The sequence below is a fragment of the Phycodurus eques genome, chromosome 11 (genome assembly GCF_024500275.1).
Source record: "Phycodurus eques isolate BA_2022a chromosome 11, UOR_Pequ_1.1, whole genome shotgun sequence".
Classification (NCBI taxonomy): Eukaryota; Metazoa; Chordata; class Actinopteri; order Syngnathiformes; family Syngnathidae; genus Phycodurus; species Phycodurus eques.
This window is the reverse complement of record NC_084535.1, coordinates 7150650-7178392: the sequence shown is the minus strand read 5'-3', so window position 1 is coordinate 7178392 and position 27743 is coordinate 7150650. Positions and strand designations below refer to the sequence as shown.

Here is a 27743-nt window from a genome sequence, read left to right as displayed (position 1 = left end):
CCATTTGTGGATTTAAGGGGAAAAAAAGAAGCTATTCTCCGTTACTTGCGTTTTCATTTTTGTGCTCAGGCCAAAGCCCCGTCTAATATAAAAGTATAGGTTTGCGGCCATCTTGTGGCAGCTCGGTGCCAAGGAACTATGTTGAAATGAAGGAAGGAGCTTGTCAGGCCACAGCCGTGTATAATAGAAAGTAATAATTTGCTGCCATCTTGTGGCATTGTGTTTTTTACTTGGGCACTCATAATTAAAGGTACCACTGTACTATGGAATAAGCAAAGGTGGCATATTGGCGGATATTCTGTTACGGTTCTGAAGCGAAAGACTGTTTTGAGGAATTTGTATAAAGTGAGGCTAGTTTGCACCGTAATCAATGTAAGTGAATTTCCCTTGTGGACAGCGGGAGTTTCTTGCATGTGCAGTATGTGCGGCGGCAGCACAGGGTGGCATTGGTGGAGTGGGCGTCAATGCGTACCAAAATAACAATTCCTGTGTTAAAACTTTTTCTAATGTATACTATTGTGTAATGTCAATCATTGGTGTTTGTATGGGGAACTCGCACCCTCTGTAGAGGAGATGCCTTTTAAAATCAGTCTCTCTCTCTTGCTCTCTCTCGCCATCCATCCAGCCATCTATCCATTCATCTAATGCCACTCACCCATCTCGCTGTGCTTCACCTTTCTCCAACTCCTGAATAACTCCAAGCAGGACCTTAATGGTCTCCTGGCTGGAGTTGATTAGCGTCTCCATCGCCTGGAGCTGTGCTTTGATATCCTTGTCGTCAGATAAGGGAATTATCTGCTGGCCGCTGCCCACGCCCGGCGCACCGGTATTTCCAGAGGGAAGGCCCTCAACCGTCCCTGGCGTGCCCTGCAGTTTGGAGGACGCCGACGCATGTTTTGTCCGACACGATCCTTGTGACTGCGCCGAGCATTTGGCGCTGTGGGGAAGCGTCTGTGACTGCTGCTCGCTCAACTGCGGTCCTTTCTTTCTTTTACAAGCCTTAGAGGGACTTCCTAAAGACTCCACTTGGGTTAAAGAATTCCATGCAACCGGGCCCCGGCCCTTTGAGCGGTCCTGTACAAGCTCAGAGGTAGCCAGCTGACGCTTGGAGGAAGCACCAGCATCCGTATCTTCCCGGGCTAATCCTTTGTGTTTGGTCCTTGTCCTGCAATCCTGGTGCTCCGGTTCACTTTTGGAGGAAGGGTTGCTCAGACGGGATTCTTGTGAGAAATGTGAGTCTGTACAAGAGGGTCCATCCACACAGTTGGCGTCACAAATCAAATCCTCTGTATCGCTGCTGTCATCAGTTTGATGAAGCAAAGCTTTAGTCTGTCCCACAATTTTACCCTGGCACTTAGAAGATACCCCGATGGGTTGCCCGTCCTCTCCGACTGCTTTTATATCACTCAAAAATCCATTGTTTTGTCCTCTGTAATCTTCCACTAAAGCAGTGTGTTTAAATGTGTGTCCCTTTTTCCTCTCAAAGGGAAAAGTCTTGTATCGTTTAGTCAGCTCCGGCGATGTCTGTACACCCGTACTCCTTGTCACATTTGGGATGGATCGTCTGGCTGGCATGGTCAAGTACTGTCGATGTGTCACTTTACAAGAAATGGATCTGGTGTGTTTTCCTTTAAACTCATTCTGTGCTTCACAAATATCCTGAAACCGCACCTGCAAGGCCTTGTTTTTCTTCTTCACCTGCTGTGCATCAAGGTTGTGTGCGAGGCCCGTGTCTGAATCGGAATCATCGAAGTCTGACGCAACCATGCATTTGTTGTCCTCTTTACTCACCATATTTCCTAAAAACGGAAGACATAACATATGAGTATATTTCAGTATTATGGTGCAGTAAAATATTTTGATATGGTACCACAGATCCAGTGAAGGTTCAACCCAGTTGAGAAATTTAACGAGCAGCATACAGCACAATAACACACAGCCATCAATAATAAAAAACCTAAATGATAAAAACAAGCGCAAAGAACGCAATTGCATGTGAGAGCGCTTCATAGTAATTGGTGATAAACGTAAAAAATTATTAAAATGTCATTTTATATAAAGTGCACTCACCTGCCTGTAGATAAAATGGATGTTATTGCAATAAATCCTGCCTTCATAATGATTATATTCAATTTCTCAATAAATCTTTGAGGCTTATGTAATGGATGGATTTTAGGAAATTGTCATTTCAGAGATTTAAGGTAGTTTATATGAATGTTTATCAAAGAAAATGACTCCAATAAAACAAAAGTGTATTGCATAAGTTAAGGATTACACCGAACCACTGCCTATTTGCGCTTTGCTGTTCAAATTAATCTATTCACGTTTTTTTTCCTGTGGAACCTTTCCTCAGCTCTTCACAGAAAACTTGCTTATATCCACTTTTGTGCTCTTTCCAGAACAACGACGGCACAAGATGGTGCCAAAACCTGGCTAATGGGAAAGTAGTACAGTGAAAGAAGCCACTCAATCCCGATTTGCGACGCCTTAATTTGTGGGGGGTACTTCTATCGTCCGTTATTTACTGAAGACCTCTCCTATTCCTATTCGTGTGCTCTTTCTGAAAACGCCCTAAAATGCCACAACATGGTGGCAAAGCCCTGTCAAATAGAAAGTAGTTCTTTGGTCCCAAATATTTTATGAGTCATGTTGTTTGATGAATTTGAAATGATACTAGTCTTCTGGGATCATAGTATGTGGTATGTTTTTGTATGGTTTAAATCAATGATCAACATTTTAAATTTTCATTTTCTGGTCTGTGGTTTACAGTGACTTTTATTTTGAATCCCATATTGTATGTGACTTCAGAGTAAAACAAATGCTGAATTTGCATATTTCCTGTTCAAATACATGGAAGAGAGACGAAGTGCTGCAGTGAGCAGCCTCACCTCAGATTACGCAATCCCTCACTAACTGAGGTGGCTTGTAATTGGCAAGAGACAGTATTCTGCTTCATAAAGGCAGATTTATCATTAGGCAAACACAGACAATTGCCTGAGCCCCAAGATTTCCAGAGGTCCGCAGATGTCTCATAAAAATGGATTAATACGATCGTATTCTGTTTTAAGTCTCGATTCACATGCTTAAAAACACATCGCCATGCTTAATCCATGATGATCGCTTTGACTGCTCCCCCTCCATTCTCATGCAATGGGCTATTCCATCTTCTTACTGGGATGTGCAGGCTTGATTCGGGAAGAAAAAACAAACTTGTTGGTGCTTTGTGAGAAAAATAAAGCGGCAGCTGGAGTCTGTGCATTCTAAAATAGGGAAGATTATATATTGTAATCGTCAATATATTTCTCATGACTGGACTACCAATCAAAATGGATCTAATTAATATGGGAAATTTAAGGCTGGAGATTAAAGATCCGTTTCAAACCTCAGATCAGAAAAGACCAGTTTTTAATGTCAAGCTACTAAATTACTGGCAAGTACGTGACTTTGCTTGGCTCGTAAATTTATAAATCTGACTGTCAGTGCCTCACCAGCCACCATTCCAATGAAGTTGCGACGTTGTGTTAAACATAAATAAAAACAGAACACAATGATTTGCAAATCATGTTCAACCTATATTGAATCGAATACACTACAAAGATGAGATATATAATGTTTAAACTGATAAACTTTATTGTTTTTGGCAAATAATAATTAACTTAGAATTTTATGGCTGCAACACGTTCCAAAAAAGATGGGACAGGAGGCAAAAAAGACTGAGAAAGTTGAGGAATGCTCATCAAACACCTGTTTGGAACATCCCACGGGTGAACAGGCTAATTGGGAACAGTTGGGTGCCATGATTGGGTATAAAAGGAGCTTCCCTGAATTGCTCAGTCATTCACAAGCAAAGATGGGGCGAGGTTCACCTCTTTGTGAACAAGTGTGTGAGAAAATAGTCGAACTGTTTAATGACAATGTTCCTCAACGTACAACTGCAAGGAATTTAGGGATTTCATCATCTACGGCCCATAATATCATCAAAAGGTTCAGAGAATCTGGAGAAATCACTGCATGTAAGCGGCAAAGCCGAAAGCCAACAGTGAATGTCCGTGCCCTTCGATCCCTCAGGCGGCACTGCATCAAAAACCGACATCAATGTTGAAAGGATATCACCACATGGGCTTAGGAACACTTCAGAAAACCAATGTCAGTAAATACAGTTCGGCACTACATCCGTAAGTGCAACTTGAAACTCTACTATGCAAAGTAAAAGCCATTTATCAACAACACCCAGAAACGCCGCTGGCTTCTCTGGGCCCGAGCTCATCTAAAATGGACTGATGCAAAGTGGAAAAGTGTTCTGTAGTCCGACGAGTCCACATTTAAAATTGTTTTTGGAAATTGTGGACGTCGTGTCCTCCGGGCCAAGGAGAAAAGAACCATCCGGACCGTTATGGATGCAAAGTTCAAAAGCCAGCATCTGTGATGGTATGGGGCTGTGTTAGTGCCAATGGCATGGGTAACTTACACATCTGTGAAGGCACCATTAATACTGAAAGGTACATACAGGTTTTGGAGAAACATATGCTGCCATCCAAGCAACGTCTTTTTCTTTTTTTTTTGCTTATTTCAGCAAGACAATACCAAACCACATTCTGCACGTGTTACAACAGCATGGCTTCGTAGTAAAAGAGTGCGGGTACCAGACTGGCCTGCCTGCAGTCCAGACCTGTGTCCCATTGAAAATGTGAGCCGCATTATGAAGCGTAAAATACGACAACGGAGACCCCGGACTGTTGAACAGCTGAAGCTGTACATCAAGCAAGAATGGGAAAGAATTCCACCTACAAAGCTTCAACAATTAGTGTCCTCAGTTCCCAAACGTTTATTGAATGGTGTTAAAAGAAAAGGTGATGTAACACAATGGTAAACATGACCCTGTCCCACTTTTTTGGAACGTGTTGCAGCCATATAATTCTAAGTTAATGATTATTTGCTAAAAACAATAAAGTTGATCAGTTTTAACATGAAATATCTTGTTTTTGTAGTGTATTTAATTAAATGTAGGTTGAACATGATTTGCAAATCCTTGTATTCTGTTTTTATTTATGTTTAACACAACGTCCCAACTTCATTGGAATTGGGGTTGTACATTCAGTATGAGTAGCCACTAAACTGTGAGAGTGAAATCTCGCACTATCTGGCATTCATCTTGGTGGCAGTCTGAACTCTCGGAGTGCTCTGATTGTTAATGTTCACGTGGTCCCTGTGTGCTTTGCTGCAAAGCAGTTTTATTGCTCTCCACTAGACCTGCATGGGATTCCCCCCCCCCCCCCCCCCCTTATAAATGCAGTACTGCCGCAATGATAAAACACAAGGCCTCATATTTCTGTTTAATGGGTGTTTAAAGCTCAGTTAGTATAGGGGGGAGTCGTCTTATGCTGCTCATACTCACATTAACATTTGTTCGCACATAGTATTTTGAGCTGCTGAGTGTTAAAGAAATGCTCCAACTAATGCTTTTTTTTTTTTTTTTACAGTTTGAGGTAATGTTTTTTTATATCATATCTAAGGATGTGCTTCTATTATCTGTTGTACGCCATAGTAACAATAACGTTCCGTATTAGCCACACTTTTATTAACCTATGCTATTATACATTGGTGCGTTCTTGCTAATGCAGTGCGGTTTTCCTAGCACGCATTTGGGATTAATTGATAGCTACATGCAGTGTATGTAAAATTATATTTTTATAGCAGGAGAGAGACCGTATAGCAGTGGAGGCCTAAACACATCATATCTACGGTATGGTAGAATTGAGCTCCTCCACTGGTGTCCACTTGTAGGCTCTGGAGTTCCCCAGGGCAACATAACTGTCATCATGCACATCTCCTGTCTTAGCAGTACTGAGCAAAGTGATCGACTGCAATGCCAAATATATATATATGCTATTATAAATCTGTCCGGTCTGACCTTGAACTTGAATAGGCTACAGAGCACATCCTGATCCTTTTTAAAAGCAGTCGAAGTAAATAATTTTATGCATGACTTGAAAGTAAATGAGAACACACTGTCATAGAATTTCAGAAATATCTGTGAATAGAATCAGAGCCTATGTTTATACATCGAGTTATCTCCCTCATATAAACATGGGGAATGTTTGTACTTTAACTTGTCATTATTAGCCAAGTGTAATGAAGTACCCTGTCAAAGTAATCTAGTTTTGTCTTTGTGGTTACATGTAATGAACATTAAAATGCTTTGATCGACTTGACATTTGGATTCCAACCAAGCGTTGCCTGTTTACGGTCGTCACACATGCGTAGTTACACAATGAATTATGAGCCTCCTCATCAAATGTGAAGTACTACACATGGAACTTCGAGGGAATTTCATAACGGACCATGTGGTCGAAAGCTAGTTGAGAAGATGCCACTTGATGAACAAAGAGAGAGGACTAATTTACTGCCGTGCAAATCCAAGTAATTTGCAAGAAGCACCTGTGAGAATAGTAAACTTTAATCATTGCGGGACAAGGTAAATCTGTCAATAACTTCGGTGTGTTGGCGACTTTTATACTGGGCAGTGAAACATTTGTAGGGCAACAAAGAAGCCCACGTTGTAATGCTGTGACAACAAATGGGTATACCGTATTTACATTACATTCTTTGGACGCTATTTTTTTTGCAGCAGTTGTGGTTTTACATGTGTGAAATTGACAAGCAACAGCCATCAATTTTCTACACCACTTGTCCTCGCTAGGGTAATGGGCACAGGAGCCTAGCTCAGCTGACTTTGGGCGGGAGGCGGGGTACACTGTGGACTGGTCGCCAGCCATTTGCAGTGCATTGACAAGTAACATGTCAGATTTTTTTAATTTTAAGGCTTTGTTAGATGATCAATTACACACCAACAGAAAGGTTTCTACACTTTTATGTCCCCCCCCTTGTTTTTATGTGTGTCCCCTTCCCCCCCCAAAAAATAAAAATAAAAAAAAAAATATATATATATATATATATATGGGATATTTTGATATTTTTATTTATATATATATATATATATATATATATATATATCTTCGACGAGAAGAGCTAGCGACCAGATAGCTCGCAAGCTAGCAGCCTTCGCGGGCTTCTCTCGTGCAGCTTCCGGGGGCTGCAGGCCTGTCCGCAGCATCATCTACTCGGTTGGGAATTTACAGAAAATAACAACACTTTGCTGTTCTGTATATTGTGGGATTTTTGGCGTGTAGTCATAGCTAGCTAGTTAACTACACGCTGTCGTGGTAGAATGGGCAGACTAATAAATGCTAAGTAACTTGCAGTTGTGCCCGATAACCACTGATGCAAACGAATGCGCTCAAGTTTTTAAATAGTGGAGAAAGCTAGACTGAGAAGTGTGTCACTGAGTCAGCCACATCCCCAAAATTTGGATAACTAAAATGGTGAAAAACCGTTTAATACTATAGCTTTACAATTCAGTACAATATAGGCACAATGTATTCAGAAACAAATATCTGAATTCACTTTACAGGGCCGTTCTAGATGATCAGATTATCTTTTACACCCTGACAGAAGGCTAATGGCTCCCCCAAAAAAATGTCCAACGAACATTCCATGCTGTGCATATGCAGATAGTTAATTGATAATTCCCATTACTGAATTTAGATAATTGTTGAAAAGACTGCTGTTGATGTTTGTCTAAGTTTATCTGAGTGTATTTGTGTATCACTTTCATCTTAAGTGTGAGTACAGAGTCCTTGGGACCGTTGCCATGTGTTTCACCTTGTAGACTCTCCACTGTGACCGCACCTCGATTCAAACGGTGGAGAACAGGGAGTATATTTAGAGAGAACTGTGTTTCATCTTGTGCGCCTAAGTCACCGCAATGAATTTGGTGCCCGATGAGGATAATACTGCAACACTACTTGCCCATCCTCATTATGCACAAACAATATACTTCGCTGTCTTGTGAGTTTACACAAAGTTGTTTTGAAAACAGGAGGAGCTGGATATTTTTTTTGGGGCGGGTTTGTATTTGTTCAAAAGCATTGCCTGACATGCACTTTGATTACTGAATAAGCTGCTTGTTAGAAGCAATCTTGGATATAGAACCAACTGCATGAGCACGATTCCACATGGGAGTCTCCTATTTCATTAGCAAAAAATGCCAATCTCACACCACTTAAGGGGTAATCACGTTGGCACAACATCCGCTGTGAGTGCAAAAAGTGTCTCATGTCGTCATAAAAATCATGTGAAGCAGCCAAGTGGTAATCACACAAAAGGAATTGGAGTAAAAAATCTCTTCCTAACACACTGCAGTGATGGATGTATCCCGCACAGTTGGAGGAGAAGCTCCTTGTCGCCTCCTTTCCCCTCCTCTTCCAGATCTTGCTCCTCCTCCTCCCCGGGCAAGCTATATCCCTGCTAATGACCTGAGGTCCTTCCCTGATTTGGCCCCAGCTATCCAGAGGATTATGAATAACGCATTGAGTCTAAAATTGCAAAAGTAATCCTCTGAAATCTCCTTATGTACGCTGGCAGACCGTGTTGTCTGTTCCAATTGCCCCTCGCTCCTTCATGCTAAAATGTACGAGGGTTACAAATATACACCTTCGGCTATGACGCAGTGATTGATTTATTATGACCACGATGTTGTATAAACTCTCTGAAAGGAATGCCAATGGGGTGTGTTTCTATTTCCTATGCAATAGGGGTTGCAAAACTTGCTGACTCAGGATTTAAGTCCCGTCCCCCAGCCGTGGAGAGAAAGACGCAGCTTAGCTTGTATCGCCTTACATACTCGTCAGCCTATATGGATATTTACATAGGATAACCCAGTCTAGCCTCATCTCATTAATGTGTAAGTAATGCTATTACAGCATCTCGCCCCACACAGGGACCTGCCACTGCGTCATTACTGGATACGCTAGGGTATGCTGTACGCAACTCATTATCTCGCAGGTTGTGCTCAACACCCCCCCCCCCCTCCCCCCCACCCCCAACACTCCACACTATACCCAAACGCATGCATTGTGCGCTGCACGCTGTGTAGTCATTGTGCATGCAGAGGGTTTTCTTGCATACATTTCAGTGTGACATTGCACCAACGACATCTTCACAAGTGCACCGTAAAGGACAAGCTCTAACACTCCGTAAGTGAATAGGTTCTGTGGTGGACAGTCAGATTTGGGCTTGTTCATACACACACTGAATCTATAATACTACTGTGTGTCTATAGTATTCTTATAGATTATGTGCACAGTTAGTGGTATGTACAGTGGGACATCCAAAGTCAAACCCCTTAAAGCGTATCAAATTTGGAGTTTGACACGAATTTTGGGTGTAAGCAGGCCAGATGCATCCTGACAGTCGAATTTTAGTGTTTACCCTCCCTTGTGATCAAAGTCAGCAAATGGCCAATTCTCTAATGTCACTGAAATATTATCCTGACTGATTATTCTGTGGTTTTGGTTCGTTTCGAGTGATTTTTCTTTTGTCACTGCTCGGAAATCGGTCGATGCTGACAATGGTAAATGTTAAACCTGTTCAACATTTTCCAGACACAAATAGAGGAGGAACTGGTTATGTTGAGCAATGTTTCCCAACCTTTACTGAGCCAATCCACCCATTCTAAATGAGAAAAATCTCACGGCATACCACCAAACTTTTCTGACAGTTTAAGTGAAATTTGATAATTTCCCGCAGCACCCCCGATGATCTCTCACGGCACCATGGTTGGAAATCACTGGTTTTAAGGATTTATAGAACAAGTACCAGATGAGCTAACAGTAAGCCTCGCTTCTTCTCTTTCGTCTTCTACTACAGTGACCCCTTCATATTTGCAATTCTCTACACCTATGAGTATTTTAGTGTGAGTTGGGGATCTTAAGGCAGTGATTTGCAACCACCTTGTGTGCCGGTGAACTATGTTGAAGTGATATGAGGAGATTTATGTAAGGCTTTGCCACAATCTTGTGGCATCTTTTGGCAATTATTAACCTTTCTGGGGGGGTCAATTCCGGATCTTCGCTATTTGCGGCAGGGTTCTTGGGGTGGAGGGTGGTGGGGTGGGGGAACTGTGCTGTACTATACTCTTTTTATTTTCCGGCAGTCTGGATGCACTGTGACATAACGTTGCCTCTTACAGGACGGTCTTGGTACTACAACAGCCATTTGGTTTGGGTGAGGAGACGGTCGATAAATGGTAATGTATGTGGTGGGCTGCGTTCGTCTTCTCGAGTTCATCAAACACTGCAAGAGCAGTAAGACGATTTTTTTCCCCTTTTCATGTGTGGGTTTTCTGAAGATTTAAAAATGGGTTCAGATGTCAGAAGACGGTGTGTTTACCCGCTTTTAAATGGACGTCACATCAGCACATCAAACTGCATTAAAGGAAGGAAGGATACTCAGGAGGCAACCAGAACAACATCATTTAAAGCAGAAATACCAAGTATCAAGCATTTCGGTGTCCTGCCAGTCAGAGATGATCACCAGCCGCCATGCAGATTCCTGAGAAGTGTTGGATTTACGTTGCTCGGTCTTGATAGGACTCTTAGCTGGAGGCGGTATTGACCAGCTTGTTGCGAACAAAGGACTTTGATATTTGTTTGACAAGAAGGAGCTCTGAGTGAAGATGTAGACTCCTGCATTAGCTTTTTGCTCTAGCCACCTACTGGCTAGCTGCCATATGTTTTCCACTTGCGATAGAAAGGTAGTGTTTTATGTGATTTGACAGTTAAAATATGTTATCGGCGTTTGTTACCCCTTATCATTTGTCAAAGTGGAGTGTTTAAAGAGTTTTTTATTGTTTCTAATGTATCCATTTTACAATGGTAATCATCTGCTTATGCTTGAATGACATTTAATAATGCTAAAATGTTTCAATATTGCCTATAGAGTAAATTAAGGTTTTATGATTGCGTCTGGGATTCTGCAATGAATTATTCCATATATAATTGATTTAATTGGGAAATGTTGTTTTTAAAGTCAACCAAGAGGTTGACCAGCGTCACAGAACGGATTGTGTGCGACCACCGTGAAACTTTGCTCCCTCACATTGTTTTGGATGATTTATCAGAGCGTTTGCTAAAAGGGAACTGTTGGAATCGACAACATCCTTTTGTAAAATTAATGTCAGGGAGGGCAAGTTAGAGAGGAATATTTGTGGAGCCGATTTTGTGGGTGTCTTTTAATGTTTGGCACGTCTTTCACACCCATACAGTGCATTAACCTGATGAATCCCTTGAGTATTAACAGATTGGGCTACGCGCACACAACCTGATGATGGAGTGCGATGCGTATTTGTATTTATGTAACAAGTGAAAAAGAAACTGCTGAGGTAGGCAAGTGCGGTTGGCACCCTAAAGTGATTCTCATCATTCCAGGTAAGCTATGACGTGCCGAGACAAGAGAGGGGAGACGACTGGCGGCGAATAAAAGTGCGGCTTTGTACGTGATCCAGTACCCTTGAGCTTCCCGGATTACGCCTGATCAGCCATAACATTCCTGAAACCAGCACGCTTATGTCCGCCTTGAGCACCGCATCACTCATTCCATATAAATGTGTCATGAAGCTCGTAAAATCTGATGTCTCTCCTCATGAAGGACAGGCATTCCTACAGTCAATTATTAGACGCAACTCACGAACCCTCATCAATATTCCGGTCTTCCCACAGGTACAGCATAATTAATGATTACATGAAATTAAATGCTGCATGTATGTCAACTACAAGCATTTGAATCAACTGTCATTAGAAGGGAGAGGATGTTTGCAATCAAAAGACTGCACTGATTCTGGATGCAGAAATGCCCCCTCCCAAATCTGTTTTATGTATGCAGCCAGAGACCCCACATACACATGCAACACTAGTCGAGACAGTATTTTATGATAATTCATGCTCAGTTATGACACCCACATAAGTTCTTCAGGGGCGTCCGTTCTGATTTGAAATGTGTGCAACTCAAGGAGGAATTACAACTCTTACCTTGAGACACAGATCAGAGGTGCAAAGGACAAGCGAGCGCCTCTCCCCCGTGTACCAAGTGTCCATCCGTGCGTTCATCAGGCGCCGTGCTTGCGTCCAGCGAGAGAGGCAGCCAGTGCAGTGACAGCTGGAAGAGTTGTGGCACATCCGGCAGAAATTTTAGCTTATGGGAGTGCATCAAGCAGACAAGACATAGCCTCTGAGATCTCTTTGACTTTCTCCATCACACATCTGGAAATGACACTCTTGCTCCTGCACTCACCTAGTACAGGCACTCACAGCGGAGATCTCCATCTCGCGGTGCTGCTGCTGCTGCTGCTGCTGCTGCTGCTGCTGCAATCCCTGTGCATTCATGATTGAGTGGAAGTGTGTATGGGCGAGGGAGGAAGGCAGGGAGAGGATGGGCTGGTGGTTGTGTGGATGTGGCACGCGGGTGGGGGGGAGGGCGAGGAGTGGAGGGGGGGGACGGCACGAAAGCTGGTGGGGAGAGTCCAGTCGGCGGTCCGCATCGCTGGTGAAGACCCCCTTAACTTGTCCTCCACAGGCTGCATGTTTTGACACTGAGCTGTTATGTAATCCGAATGGGGCTTTAGAAGGCGTCGGTGAGAGGAGGGGACAGTAAAGGGTTCGGGAGGGGTGGGCTGCTAAAATGATAATGCATTGTGCTTTTAATTGGATGTCTCCGGCTCACCCACTTCCACTCCGCCACCGCTGTCTATACATCTGACACATTGTTTATGAGAGGTATTGAAGGGGGCTGAATCGAGCCCGGGTGCCGCACGAAGCGGGGTCACAAAAGTGGAAGAGATCCAGCGCAGCGGTAGTCTTAATGAGACTCGTAGACGAGTGGGAAAATTAAATAATGTGCGAAAGTAATCGAGACAGTGAGTCAAATGTACTTGTGCTCTGATATTGGTTCTGCAGCCTCCTGATATTTATTAGGCAGCCTCTACATTCATTCCCTCTCAACTGTGGCCTAATGCCGTATACAGTCCTGTCATTAAAGGCAATGGATCAACTCATTAGGGATATAATATGCATCAATTATAAATATGTAACATGCATGTTATAAGCTATACAAATACTACAAATCCGATTGGCTTATTTTAAACAGCTATGCTTCCTGTCTAATTTGATGGGGCTTTGGGTGGCATTTCTTGGCCAGTGTTAGCTGATCTAATTTGCACATGCCAACATTGCGTTGTGTTACCTTGAATGCCGTTTGAAACTAATATCTTCGGACTTTTTACTGGAAGCAGCTGCCTTTATGAATCACCCGTTTCTATTTACACATAATAGTTGGTCTAAATGAAATAACCTCCCTCACTGGCATGGTGAAGATCAAGAGCCACCTTCAAGCAATGGACTCCGACCCACTGGACTACACTGTCTGCAAAAACTATCATGCAGAAAAGCTCACATACACACTGGTGCGACGCCTCCCGACTATCAAATCCAAGCCAAAAGGTAAGCACAGCTGCATTGAGTTTTGTTGGACGAACACATTCAAAGCGGCACGTACTTGGTAACTTGGTGAGGTTGTCAACGCGGTGCCGGTGTTGTTGATGTGTCCATGTGCCACATACACTGTACATGCAGGGTACTGTATGAAGCGCTTCCTCCACATGTTCAATATCTCTTCCCCCCACGGGAAATGCATGCAGTTGGATTCACACCTCCACTTTTCGATATTGTTTGCGAGCAGACAGACTGTTGTGAACCAACTGTTGCAATTCACGATTTAAGGTACAAAATTACACTGAAACCAGTTTTACAGTATCGAATATGAAATTTTCCATTACACTAAAACATTGCTAATGCTAGCCCCTTTTGCACTGCCCGTAAAAGTCGGCAGTATTCCTCCTTTTTACTCTGTCCCTGTATGGAGTGGTGTTACGAAGCTGACCCAATGATGTCGTCGCACATCTCATTATCTGATGAAGGCATGTGTTTTGCTGTGTAAAAGCAGGCACACCTGAGGCAATTTACTGCTTCACTGAGTTCTGTGTAAAAGGCAAAGAAAATTCAGACATTGTCAGGAGATGTTCTACAGTTCTTGAAGTGGTATTTGAAACTGTAAACCGAGGAAATTTTTATTGCCTTCCTTAGTCCACTGTGCATCTTCTATGAACCATGAGTTTGGAATAATTTCATTGATTATGAAAAATGGCTCTGATGTGACAATTTTCTCTTTATGACAGAGGCCTCTGCTATAAACTCAGCAAAAGACTTTCTAGTTAAGTTTTTCTTTTTAGAAAAAGGAACAGAAAAGGGTCCTGGTTGGTGTGAAGGGGGAGTGACATTACAATGAAAATGAAAGCTGCATCATAATATCCTCACGTAACCCGCCTTAATGCGAACAAGTGAAAGACTTTTTCCAAGTTCCAATTATTGTTCATTGCGGTGATCTGCTGACTGTTGTCTTATTGATTTACTTGTCTGTCCACCACTCGGCCGGGCCAATTCTCAAACCGGACGATGAGCTTCTGGGCCGAAGTTGCTGCATGCGTGCTGATCGCAACACCGCAGCAGCAGTCTTCATTCTTGTCTCTAATGCCATCCATTGTTTGTACTGCTTATATCAGTGGCGGGTCTTTCATTTGCTACCTGGGCCTTCAGTGGGGACTTGCCTGAGATTATTCCACTGCTTTAAGACCCTCTAAATTCATAAAATTGTTTCTAAACACAATTTAAATGTTTGAAGATAACTGCTGAAATCGTGAAACTACTGAGAACTATGTAGTATTGAATTGTGAATCTGACCTGAAATCTAACATCCGCATACACTGGAAGCAGTGCAGCCAAAAGAAATGTTTAAAAATGAAGAGAACAGACAGTTGAGAATAAATGAATAAATGTTCATGTAACAAATATTCAAATTGAGGTTGTAAATATAGGTCAGTGCTCGAGTGTTTAGGCCAGCAGAGGCCTTGTTGGCTCTCAAAGCCAGCCGCTGTCGTTTATCGTGATCAGAGTTCCGGGGAGGTGCAGCCTATCCCACCTGACTTCGGTGGAAAGGTAGACTTCACCCTGGACTGGTCGACAGACAGTCACAGGGCACATAAAGAGACAGACACCCATTCAGACTCTCTGTCAGTAAGCTGCTTGCGAGGAAGTCAGGCGTTTCAGTGACTGCCTCTAAATCTCGCTGTCCGTAATGTGGTACAACACAGTTGAGAACCGGGTAGAGCTTCACCCCCTCGAACCGATTCCTTAATCCCCTTTCTTCGACGAGGCAGGAATACATGAAAATGCTTCCCCGTATTAAAGAAACCACCCGCCAAGTACTTGATGATGACTGGCAGTTTAACCATTCATTATGGGAGGGAGCACTGGAGCCTCTGGGCCGTTGCACATGCAGAGACTTTCAAGCGTTTGAGTGAAAGAGAGGAATGTGCATTTGATGAAGATGTTACATAAAAGATCGAAGGAGAGTCGTGGAAGTTCCGACACAAACACTATTCTATTTCTGAGATCATTCCGCGCTTCCGCGGGGAATGCCTCGGTCTCAAAGGTGAGATGCGTGCGTCGTCAAATAAATATCCGACATTCACGGCGCATCCCTAGGTGGAAGGGAAATGCTTATATTAGCATATGAAAAAGCAAAGCGTTTTTATCTAAATTGTTTCCCAGTGTTTTCCTACTGTACGCCGCCAACTCCCGGGGTTCAGGACAAGATTGATCAGTGGAAATAGCAAACTTAAATAAACAGGACTTTTTCCTCTTCAAACTTGCTGCATATACTGTATCAAAGACTCAGTGGATTATGCTCAAAGATAGCATGTAGACAGGCTTACAAATGATCAGCATACTTATATGGCACGCCGAAAATAAGACTCCCTCGTCATTAGTCGACAAGAGATTTAACATTTTTTGGTATCAACAGAACACATACTGCGCAACGTTTATGTATTAATACTCTGGTTACTCAGTTTTGAAGGCTCATGCCAGATTTATAAGATTATACAGATGTCAATCACAGTTAAACCATCCATCCATTTTCTATAGGGCTTGTCCTCGTTAATGTTGTGAGTGAGCGAAAGCCTATGTCAGCTGACTTTGAAGCGAGAGACAGGGTGGGAGGTATGTACCGCACCCAACCACGATATAGAGGGACCATATAAGAAACAAAACAAAACTATAAATTACCCCTCCCAGACACTTTGAACACAATTTAACTTTTTAACACACCTTTTAAAAACCTGTAATGTATTTGAACACAAAATATTCAAGTATAATATATATTATATTATATGCAATAATAAATTTGCTTTATACTGTGGAATTTACCCTCATTATTGTCCATCCATCCATTCATTCATTTTCTGAGCCGTTTCTCCTCACTAGGGTCGCGGGCGTGCTGGAGCCTATCCCAGCTATCATTGGGCAGGAGGCGGGGTACACCCTAAACTGGTTGCCAGCCAATCGCAGGGCACACATATAAACAAACAACCATATGCACTCACATTCACACCTACGGGCAATTTAGAGTTGTCAATTGACCTACTATGCATGTTTTTGGGATGTGGGAGGAAACCGGAGTGCCCGGCGAAAACCCACGCAGGCACGGGAAGAACATGCAAACTCCACACAGGCGGGGCCGGGCATTGAACCCCCGGTCCTCAGAACTGTGAGGCAGACGTTCTAACCAGTCGCCCACCGTGCCGGCCCTCGTTATTGTATTTTGGTTATTTTTCTTATTGCGATACACTAGCTGGGGAAAATGATTAAATGTAAATTGCACTTGAATTGGATCTTTTTCTTATGCAGGCGTACCTAATGTTGTGTCCAAATGACTGACTCATTCCTCCGCGAGATAATATTTATTTATATTGCGCTTTCTACAGGCAAAATCAAGTGTTAATGCAATAAAATCTGCCCTATTAGACCATTGGGCCGGTTTTACCCCCGCGAGAAGCCATTAAAATCAGCACAATTCATCACTATTAATGTCCATGGAAAATTGGCTATTAAAGCAAATGCTAATTTGTCAAGATGTTACAAAGTACTGATAATTAACCACAGAACAAATCATGAAGAAATCTAACTTGCTACATAACACACCATTTCCCTTTAGGTGGTGGACTATTCCGTTGGGAATGTAGTGGAAAATCAGTCATTTGTCCCATAATCACAGGGTGACAATCTGGCACCCTGCTTTCCATCCTCCACTGAAAACTGTCTCCTTAACTATAAAGAGTTTCTTGTGTAAACTGCGGTCTGATAATCATGTTTGCTGATGTGCTGTGTACCCAGTCCTCGCGAGGCCACGTTCAAGCCCGGCTAAGCTGACACTGGGCGTATTCTCCTTGGATCAACAGAAATGAATGACAGGAAATGTGCGAGCACGCTCTTTCATGTTTAATACAGTTTGGATTCAATTTGGGCAAAGTGCTCGCAGTTACTGCAGCCTCAGAGAGAGCGCTCACGGAAAAGAATATTGGAACTATTAGTGTACAAGCTGTCAAACAATAGCCATGGTGGTTGTATTTTTTTTTTTTTATCGCGTTTTAATACTGGCAAAGTTAGACAAAGAGTTTTATTAAAGGCGGGGGAAGCAATGTAGCATGGTTCAAAGGAGTAAGTCATTCAAATTTGGGCAGTTGAAAGTGAAAAAGGGTGGTTGGCTGTAATTGGTCGATATGTGCAAGTTATTTCCCTCAGTGGGAAAATGATAGTAGCAACTCTAGAAGCTTGTTGATGATCTAACAGACGCGCGCACACACACACACACACACACACACACACACACACACACACACACGCGCGCGCGCATGATATATTGACATGAGGGCCCCCTAAATGCTCAAAGTACAAGAATTAAAGCAGAGCTCATTTAGGTGCAAACTGTTCTGATGACGAGACCAAATAAAGTATAGAAAGGCTCGTGAAGAAAATGAACATTTCCTACACAAATCCTCAGAAGAATATCATGTTCTGAACCTAAATACTGTAATATTTGGATCTGTTTAATAGAAAGCTAAAACATTTAATTTATAATCATGGAATTCAATACATTCTATATAAAGGCACATTGTGACTGCAACATCAATCAAAAATGCAGAAATGTCCATTTGATGACAAAGTAATCAACGCTAAAAAAGTGTATTAAGCTCGTATATCTAAGGCCGAACTGACTTGGACTGGACCGTCCCAAAGAAAAAATGAAAGTTGGGGACTCACACCCGCACATTGATGAATTTGATCTATGGGATACCTTGCAACGTTAAAATGATATCCTTTATAGGCTTTTGAGGCTGCACATACAGTATATTGTACTTTATCAGTTTTATTAAACCATAAAAAGATAGAGTAACAGTTAAGGAAGAAGTGGGTTATTTCAGACAGAGGGAGTGAGCAAAAATAAAAAGTGTGGGAAGTAGTATGTAGTTAAGTATTGTTGTAAAACACTATATACATGTATACTATAAACTGTATTGTATAGCTTAGTGGCGGCTGGCTGCATCTCGCTCACTTAAAACCAGGAAATTTATTTTTAGCGTGTGAAAACCGAGGACCCCGGGTACCCTACTGGTACAAATGTCCTTGGATAACAACAATACAGTTTACTTAATGCCACACAATTACATAATCACAAGCCAAATTTTAATTGCTACAGATAAGATCATACTAGGCAAATGTTGATATTTACTCAGATTTTGTGTCCATCCAGCTGTATAATTGTGCCATCATCCAACCAGCAAAAATGGACTGATAGCTTGATTGACAGATGTTTGATTTACACTTTTACTCTTGCTTTGTTTCTCTCTAAAGAATGTAATTTTTGTAATCGTTGTGGTGCAAACACAATCTGAGAGCGCGGCCTACACTTGTTCAAACTTTTTATCTCGAGAGGATCATCGCTGAGCCCAGTTAAGCCGCATGTGCTTGTTTCCTTTCAAACACAACATCGAGCTGAGGGTTTGTTTGAATTGCAGCCTGTATGATGAATCAGATCAGGCATCCATTTATTTAGCTTATCAAAAGGAAGAATCTCAACAGGAGCGTACGGCGTAATTAATCTATAAACATTTCCTCGATGAGTTTTGCGTGACATTAACGAAGGTAGATTTAATAATGGTAATGTCCCTTTGCTGCGACTTCACTAATATGAAAAGTCTTCTTCCTTTGACTCGCCAAATGTGGCCGTGTGGTTTCCACGTGCGAGAGCATGTCATCTCCGCTCATCCGAATAAAACCACTGATATTCATCCACTTTCCCTTCTGAGCTCATATTTCAGTGGTATTGGCATCCAGTTAGGATGCATTGGAGCAGACGAATGACTTGGTGGGACTTTAGGCGGCGAAGCCATGACGCAGCATCTTTGAGGATTGAAGTAACAGACGCCACGGTGTCTACGAGCTTGTCAGCCACAGGTTGAATGTACGTAAATATCGAATGGAATTAATGTCACTCAAATCCGAGTCAGCAGAGGGGACTTCCTCTGAGCTTTGACTATCTTGTCTGGTGTGATTTCAAATAGTGGATTAAACCATGCTGTGCAAGATGCTTCTAAAGCAACCACTTTTTGTTTGTCTGTGCTCACAATATGCTTAGCATAATAAAAAGAAACAATTGGTGTCTTATTCGTCTGGATATCTAATTAAGTATGAGAAACACATAACCCTATATGACCATAATATATCCCACTTGACATAGACATAACGATTTTTAACATATTCACTGCCATTGACGACCTTAGAAATCCAATATCCATGTTAACTGGGAACGGAGTATTAAACTCTTAACTGATTCTTAAAATGTGAGAACCCCTCACATGGTGAGTGGAGAATCGTCAGGTGTGTTCCTATTGCTCTTTTCACTCTCAACACACCCCACAGGATATTTGCTCTCGATAATATATTAGAGACATCTGATAATCGGGACGTTGCTGACTTTGATCGGAAGTCGGGGGGGAAAAAAATTCTAATTCGTAAATGTAGAAATGTACACGTTCACAACTAAATAGCATTTTTACTATTGAGGAGATGCTGCACATGTATGACATTTGGAAAATTTGTGCCCCAAAGAAAAGTGGGGGGAAAAAAACTTTACGTCTCTGTTCAATGGAAAACACATCTCCTATGGGAGGTTTGATTTTCAAATGTAATACAAATGTGTTGATACACATAAATGGAAATTGCTCTGTATTAAATCTATATTACAGAAAGTCCTAAAGTTTATTTATTTTGAAATCCAAAGTTTTCCAACCCAAACAGTTCATGTCGATATACAGTACTGGTGTACATACCTTATTATCCTAATCAAAAGAAGAAAATCATGGCAGATCTCTATGGTGTGCATCAGGCTATGTTCACATGCACATCACAGACTTTTATTATGTTATTTACAGTCAGTGATTCACAGACATGACAATATCCATTACCTGGAAGGAGAGTACTGCTATTCAGGCTACAGAAGTGTGTTATGTGTGGTTTTATATTATGTTACACACACACACACACACACACACACATATATATATCAGAATCAGAATCAGAATCATCTTTATTTGCCAAGTATGTCCAAAACACACAAGGAATTTGTCTCCGGTAGTTGGAGCCGCTCTAGTACAACAGACAGTCAATTTACAGAACACTTTGGGGACATAAAGACATTGACAAAAAACAATTGTGCAAAAAGATGCAGAGTCCTCTAGCACTTAGAGCAGTTCGAACGACTAATATTGCAATAGTCCGGTGCAATGACCATTGTGCAAAGGGCGCTGAGACGTCAAGGAGTGTATGCGCTTTAAAGTGACGAGTAGTGCGATCATCTGGGACAATTGTTGGTTGTGCAAATGTTACAGATACTCCTCAATCAGTGTGCAAATGGAGTAGATGCTACTCTGGCATGAGTGGCCAGTATATGCAAATAGTGCAGCATGGCGAGACAACTACAGTGAGTGCACGAGTAATACATAATTGGCCCCACAGAAATGTGACAACGAACTCAAGTCAAAAAATTGCCAGCTTGTTGTAATGGAATTATAGGTTAGGGCGTTTAAGAAGTTGATCGCAAGATATATATATATATATATATATATATATATATATTACATAATCACAAGTCAAATTTTTATTTATATATTTAATGTATTTATATTTATATAATATAATGTAATTTATATAATATATTTATATTTTTGTGTCTATATTAGTCATTCAAACTGCTCTAAGTGCTAGAGGACTCTGCATCTTTTTGCACAATTGTCAAGATTGTCAAAATCAACCCTAAAAAATAAATAAATAAATTAATTGTACAGGCATTACCAGATAACTAGCAACCCTTTATTTCCCAGTGACTGTTTTTCTCAATGTCTTTATGTCTCAAAAGTGTCTGCTGTCGTACTAGAGCGACTCCAACTACCGGAAACACATTCCTTGTGTGTGTTTTTTTGGACATACTTGGCAAATAAAGATGATTCTGATTTATGGGCCTGCTCCTGGGCTGGAAGCACTTCTATTAGCACCTTAGCGACTGACTTTGCCATTTCTTCATCCTTTTCAATCCCCTCTCTCTCCCAGTTGTCTTTTCTCTCTCTCTCATCGGGTTTGTCTTACAGCACACGGACAAGAACGCAGATAACCAACAAACATGCAAACTCGTGCGGTGGAAGAAAATTTGTTGCCGTCTCATGCGAATCACAGCAGATTTTATTGACTACTTCAAAAGTACTCGGCAAATAGTGTTTTTGAATTCATGCACCCTTCGAGATGAAGCTGCAGCTTGGCATCACTGAGAGAAGCTGCCAGATCTGTCGGCAGCCATCGTGGAAGTGCTTACTCATGCGTGGGCTTTACACGCGCGCACACACACACACACACACACACACAATACGTGCTCTTGGAACGCCCACCGCTGCTCTCTGCACAGACTGGACACACTGCTGATTTTGAGCAGAATTCTCATTGACTGCTTGATAGCATCTCTCTCTTTGTGGTATGTTTGTCACAGCGGAGACTTTGGCGATTAGTTTGTATAACACACAAACACAAAACGCACAGACAGAAGTTTGTCTCCCTGCTCCTGCGACTCAGCAGAATGCATACAGATCTAAGTCATCTGGACTTTGATGAAGGCCATTATTTGGGTAAGAACTAGTCAAAGAAATATATGCAGGGGAAGCCCCAAAGTCATTTGTACAATTTTATGGATGTGATAATAATCCATAGGATTTTTTTTCCCCTGTTCGGAATCGGAACAACTTGGAAGTCAACCAGCGTTTGTAGTTCCACTGTATTCCTTCCCTTAAGATGGATGCCGCAGGCCAAGCTTAAGAGCAGGTCCCTGGAAAATTGGTTATGCCACTATACAAGACTATTATGTATTGTTTGCCTTCTTATTGTCATAAAACATCTGAGTATCATACATGTTTGTACATTTGATCAAGAGAGGGAAACACCATAAAAATGTTTGTGGTTGGGTGGGAAGTCTTTTTTTACACACTGGATACATCTGAAAAGGTGTATTTGTGTAACACAGTCACATACTATGTGTGTGTTTTTCTATTTTGTCGTACAGGTACTAAGAGATGAGAAATTGAACACAGCGGGAATAACCAAATTTGTATGCTGCAATTAACAAAGCATGCTTGAGGAAGCTTTGTGTATGCATCATTCTAGCGATCTAAAGATGGGTAATTTAAGACTTTAGACATCATTGATTTCACAACTTATGATTTTTTTTTTTTTACGAGATACTTTACAAGTGCTGGCACGCCGCACTCCGAGGGATTCTTTAAAAGCAATCGCAGTTGTTGACAGTTAAATACCTTTCCTGAGATGAAGAGGTGATCATTGTGCATGCAGATGGAGATAGATTGCTGCCAACCAGAAAGGCTCTTACTTGGAAGACGAGTGTAGAGGGGAATGTGGTTGCTAAGGAACAATGACAAGATTGCGCAGGGTGGTAGATACCTTACACCGGTGAGGCCATTAAAACAGTCTTTAGTCCTATGCAACAACAAAAAACCAACAACATACAGTATATGGGTCTTTATCTCAGTGTACATTTTCTGCAGGAAAAGTTAAGAACGTTCATAAATTTGGAGAGTAGGTCCAGAAAAACTATAAGAGGAAAACTTTAACACCAAGTTAAGCATCACAGAATGTGTGTGGGAATACTATTTTACATTGTTATGGTTGGGTATCACTTGGGGAACCTCCAAGGTAGGAGTTGGATCCAAGTACCATCCATCCCAGTTAACTTTGGCATGAGGTGGGGTACACCCTGGACTGGTCGCTAGCCAATTGGCAACCCCGTTTATTGGGCACATAGACAAACACTCATACTCGCATTCACACCTATGGACAGTTTTGTAACGAATTTTGTACCAGACAAGCATGAGAAATCCCATCCCAGCACGGAGAGAATATGAAAAACATGCAAACTCCACACAGGAAGGCCGAAACCGAGATTCAAACTCCAAACCTTAGAAGTGCGAGACTTATGCTATCCACTAGTCCTACATGCAGCCAGCCCTATACATAAGAAAACATCCTATTTTTTAGAAGAAATTTTGAAGGAGAGATAGTTTGAACCTGAAAATTAATAGGTACTCAGGTCAAAACATTATACAGTATTGTACTCTCCAAATGAAATTGTTTCATAAAATGTTAAAAGTTAGATAAAAGCACTTATAATTACATCAAAGATATATAAAAAAAGTAACTGAACATCCAGTGTTATTTTAAATGCACCAGCACCCTTTTTTTTTTTTACTTTGAAATACCACCGTAGAAACAGGAAGTGATGACATTGTTCAGTGTGTATAATTGTCACTCGTGATTGACAAAGTATTGGGATACCAAGGGTGACCACTTGTTTGGGCTAATTAGCGTATGCTATTTAAGTCAGCGGACTATTAGCCACGGTATAGCTAACACAGCTTTACATCGTTTTGGACCAGAAAGACTACAAGAGGGAGTAGAGGCGCCATGGCTTGTGAATTTAGCGACCATTAAAATGAAGAGGTGCTCACCATCATATCATCTGACTTCATTCTGCAGTTCATCGGAACCTGAACGTCCAAGTAAGGCGCTTTCCTTTGCGTTGTTGCTCTTTGAAGCGAAGCTGCCGCCATTTTATCTTCACCTCAGGCACGCTATGTGAGTTTTTAATGATAACTGATAGCTGATTGTTCTTTCCTCTTTACTGTGTTTTTGTAGGAGGGTAATTAGACATTTTAAAGTACCCAGAAATGACTCATGTGAGTGTTGACAAAGTTATTGTCATTATTTTTTATACGTTCGAAATAAAATAATAATAAGGGTCCCAAATAATTTACAGCGCTTGAATGGAGTTGTAGTTATGCCTCTGACATAAGTAAATGAACAGAAAAGTTCAAGCCTATGCATTAAGGGTGGCTCTAGTTGCAGTATACTGGACTGTGTTGCATGGGAAGTGTGCTACTGGATACAGGATCATATTCTGTTAATAGAGTGTCATTTATTGTTCTACTTGTTATACGTGTTGCTAAAACAAAAGTGGGGTACCGTACATAAATACTCTTAAACGAGCCTAATTTGAGGATTTTTGTGAACAGTTATACTTGTCTGTACAGTATTTGTATTCATAATGGCCAAAAAGTACATCTTAATAGTAGCTTTTTTTTTTTTTATTGTTAGTCCTCAATATATATGTGGAACGCACAGAGGGCCTAAATTACTTTTCCAAGAGGCCACTGTAACAAAAACAGTACCAAAAAAAACCGTAAACCATAAAACGAACCAAAAAATAAACCCATCAAACATTAATTTTGTGTGTAAGTGGTGTGTTGTGGTCACGCACGTAGTAAAGGTACTTACAGGCTTTGCTTGTGATATTTACTTGAGGTGAGGTGCTTGTTTCTTAAAGTGGAGACCCACCTGAGGTATGGCTTTTTGTTTGAGCGAATACAGTATCTTTCTGGTTGGTGGAGGCCAATAAACTCACTGTACTATTTCAAATGATGTTTCCCTGTCAGCTTGATGTAGTTCATCTTCTTTTATATCGGTCACACTTGGCGGTATCACTCTTCACGGTGGCTAGTTCACTTGTTAAAAAATTCCCAGAACTTAGTAACAAGTTTCCTCTCGTCTGCCTATTCAGTTGTTCTGCGGTGTCAGTGAAAAGCAGCCTTCCATTTCATTGGTGGAGAGTGTGCCCTGCTAATTGTTCCTTTCAGACATGAACGGTATGTCACGCAAGTTGCCCTCTTTTTCTTGGAAAATTACTGAGGCACAACAAAGGAGCAGTGCTGCTTTGTTAATACCACTTCATTGGTAGTTAAAAGATTTTGTGAGTTGGAACAGTTTCTCAGGTCTAATTAACTTGTTTGAAATTTATAGGGGGGGAAAATCTACAAATGTTTTACCATCCAACTTTTTGTTGTCCTCAGGATGTAATGGCTTCTTCCGCTTTTATTTGATGCCAGTGTCCTTGAATAAGCAGCAAAAACACCTCAGCACAATAATGTATCATTGAGTCAAAGTAATTTATGAAGTGGAACCTATAGTTAAACGCACAATTTGCAGTTTTACCAAAATTTCCTGGACTATATGCCTCAAAAGCATTAACTACGCAAGTGTTATGTTTTTTGTACCAGTGATGACAAAGAAAAATAACGATAGAAATGAATGAATCTGGCGGTTCAGTACAATATGCACAATACAATTATTAGATGCCAATTACCAGTATTGGCAGCATGGTGAACTAGGCGTTAGCACGGCTGCCTCGCAGTTTTGAGATGTCTGGTTCGAATCTCTCTGTGTGTTGTTTGCCAAAATCATGAACGTTAGGTTCATTGACTTGACTTGAATTAACTATACCTCTCTCTGCTCCCTTAATTTCCCTGCCGGGGTTGATAAAGTTTTGAGGTATGACTTTTTTCAGCCATCATTACTTGCTTCTCATCAGTTGTCATAGGGTGAGTAGTTTTATTAAGTTTCATAACCCAGTGCTCAACTTCTTTTATAGCCATATGACTGTTAGGATTGTTAAAATGTTAGTAAAACATTGTTTGTAGTTGCCCTAAAAACCACAGAGGAAGACAAACATTGGATCAGTAATTACAAACATTGAGATATATGATTGTATGAAAGGATCATCAATGGAAAGAAAATGTACCGCACCTATGGCTTGGCTCTAATTGCATCCCAAGCCAGCCCTGGCCCCGGATGTTTTCTTTAAATGAGCTCCATTCTATGGTGATGAGTAAGCAGGAAATTACATTAGACTGTAGAATGCCCCCTGACACTTGGTGGCAGGTCAATTTTTCCTCTCCTAAGACTCTCGGCGCTCCAAACACTTAAGCTATTATCCTTATTTTAGTTTGGACAACCTGGATGGAGTACCCTTTTTCTTATAATGGCTTCCAATTTCTTCATTGTTTTTAAAGTTATGGCTGTTTAGCCTTTCCTTTAATGGTCGACATGGAACAGTAGACAGATTTAGAAATCCCCTCGAGCCATCTCTTGGAGACAGGTATGTTAGTGGAACAGCCAAAGAGGACCAAATGGCTCTATTTGAGAGTAATTCAGTCAAAGCTAGCTGATGTGTGTGCTTGCAGTCAGATGGCATTTTGGAAAAAAAATCAACTTTGAAGTCTCGTGTTGTTGTCATTGTGGAGACTACTGGAATAGTGACTTTCCCTAGTGTATAAATAAGGTATCTATCCATCAATGGACATAATTACCTGCATCAACACTGAAAATGTATTTAATGTAGAGGCCTCATTAATTCAAGCACTGTGTGTGTGTGTGTGTAGCGTGCACCAAATCTCTACACTAATTTGATAAATGCTCACAAGCAGAATTTATGATTGTGGTATCGTTTTTAAAAAATATTATAAAGTAGTTGAAAAATGACCCCAGCACTTGGACATTAATGGATGTGCATGCCAGATTTCTTGCCTTTTTAATTGATATCAAGGGCTAACAAATAGGAGTAGTAAATCACTCTTTCAGAATTGTTGTCTTGCCCATCGGCCCTAATAACTATATTTATTCGTGTGCTCTTGATTTAAATTGGTTTGGCATATATTTGAGCATTGATAAAGCAGCAAGAGTAATTAAATTGTTTTTTTCAGTCCTTTATTTCCATTCCTTTCTTAATTGTTTAAACAAGAAAGGCTTGAGGCAAAAGTGTGAATTTCACACTGAAAGTCAGGAATAGGAGACACTTACTGCTCTTTAAAGTGTGAAAACCCGATTTTGAAAAACATTTAGCACAAATGAAAACCGATGCAGATTTAGTTTGAAGGTGTGTATGGGCTGTGTGATTGTGTTTTTTGGATGACATTGATGGCCCATGTGCTTTTGGACGTCTAAATTGATATTTTCCAAAATGTTATCATAGATACAAAAATGATCAGCTGTCAAGCACATCTGTCTGCTTGTAAAATGTAGAAAAATGGCCACATGCTCAGTTCAATGATGGTGGATTCCCAAAACTTTCATTCTCAACCCAGTATTCCATTAGAGACATACAGTACCTCACTTAATATTTCAGTATTGGTCTTCATTAATATGACGCTCTACTTTGAGCAAAGACATCCATCACTAAAGTTGCACATTGTTAACCTGCTTCAGCCATGACATAAATCACCACTTGCACATTCTACCCTCAGGCAATGGTACAAAATGCCTTGTGCAAATGAAGCCATCTTAAAAAAAAACATTTGCTGTAAAATATCAATCATTAGAGACGCTTTGAAGCAAGACTGCTGCCTCAGGGAAAAAAAATACAAAAAGCACGTTGTTATCTCAACACAGCCTCGTTCCGAGCTGGTGCTCCTTTTGAGTGTAGCGTCTTTCATTTACAGTATGGTGGAA

General features: G+C 41.2%; 2 protein-coding genes across 5 annotated transcripts in view; one reads left to right on the top strand and one right to left on the bottom strand.

Moving 5' to 3' along the window:
- The window catches only part of insyn2ab (inhibitory synaptic factor 2Ab), a 33789-nt gene extending 21497 nt beyond the window's left edge, over positions 1-12292 (bottom strand). The window contains exons 1-3 of the mRNA XM_061690363.1: positions 12190-12292; positions 11928-12054; positions 656-1799 (exon numbers count right to left, since the gene is read on the bottom strand). Of these exons, the coding sequence (XP_061546347.1) occupies positions 656-1794 (1139 nt within the window). The 5' untranslated portion in view covers positions 1795-1799; positions 11928-12054; positions 12190-12292. The remainder of the gene's footprint in view (positions 1-655; positions 1800-11927; positions 12055-12189) is intronic.
- An 11436-nt stretch (positions 12293-23728) lies between these two features.
- LOC133409475 (receptor-type tyrosine-protein phosphatase epsilon-like) overlaps positions 23729-27743 on the top strand; it is a 68605-nt gene continuing 64590 nt past the window's right edge. For all 4 annotated transcript variants that reach the window (XM_061689529.1, XM_061689527.1, XM_061689533.1 and 1 more), the window contains exon 1: positions 23729-23962. The gene's annotated coding sequence lies outside the window, so the exon portion shown is untranslated. The remainder of the gene's footprint in view (positions 23963-27743) is intronic.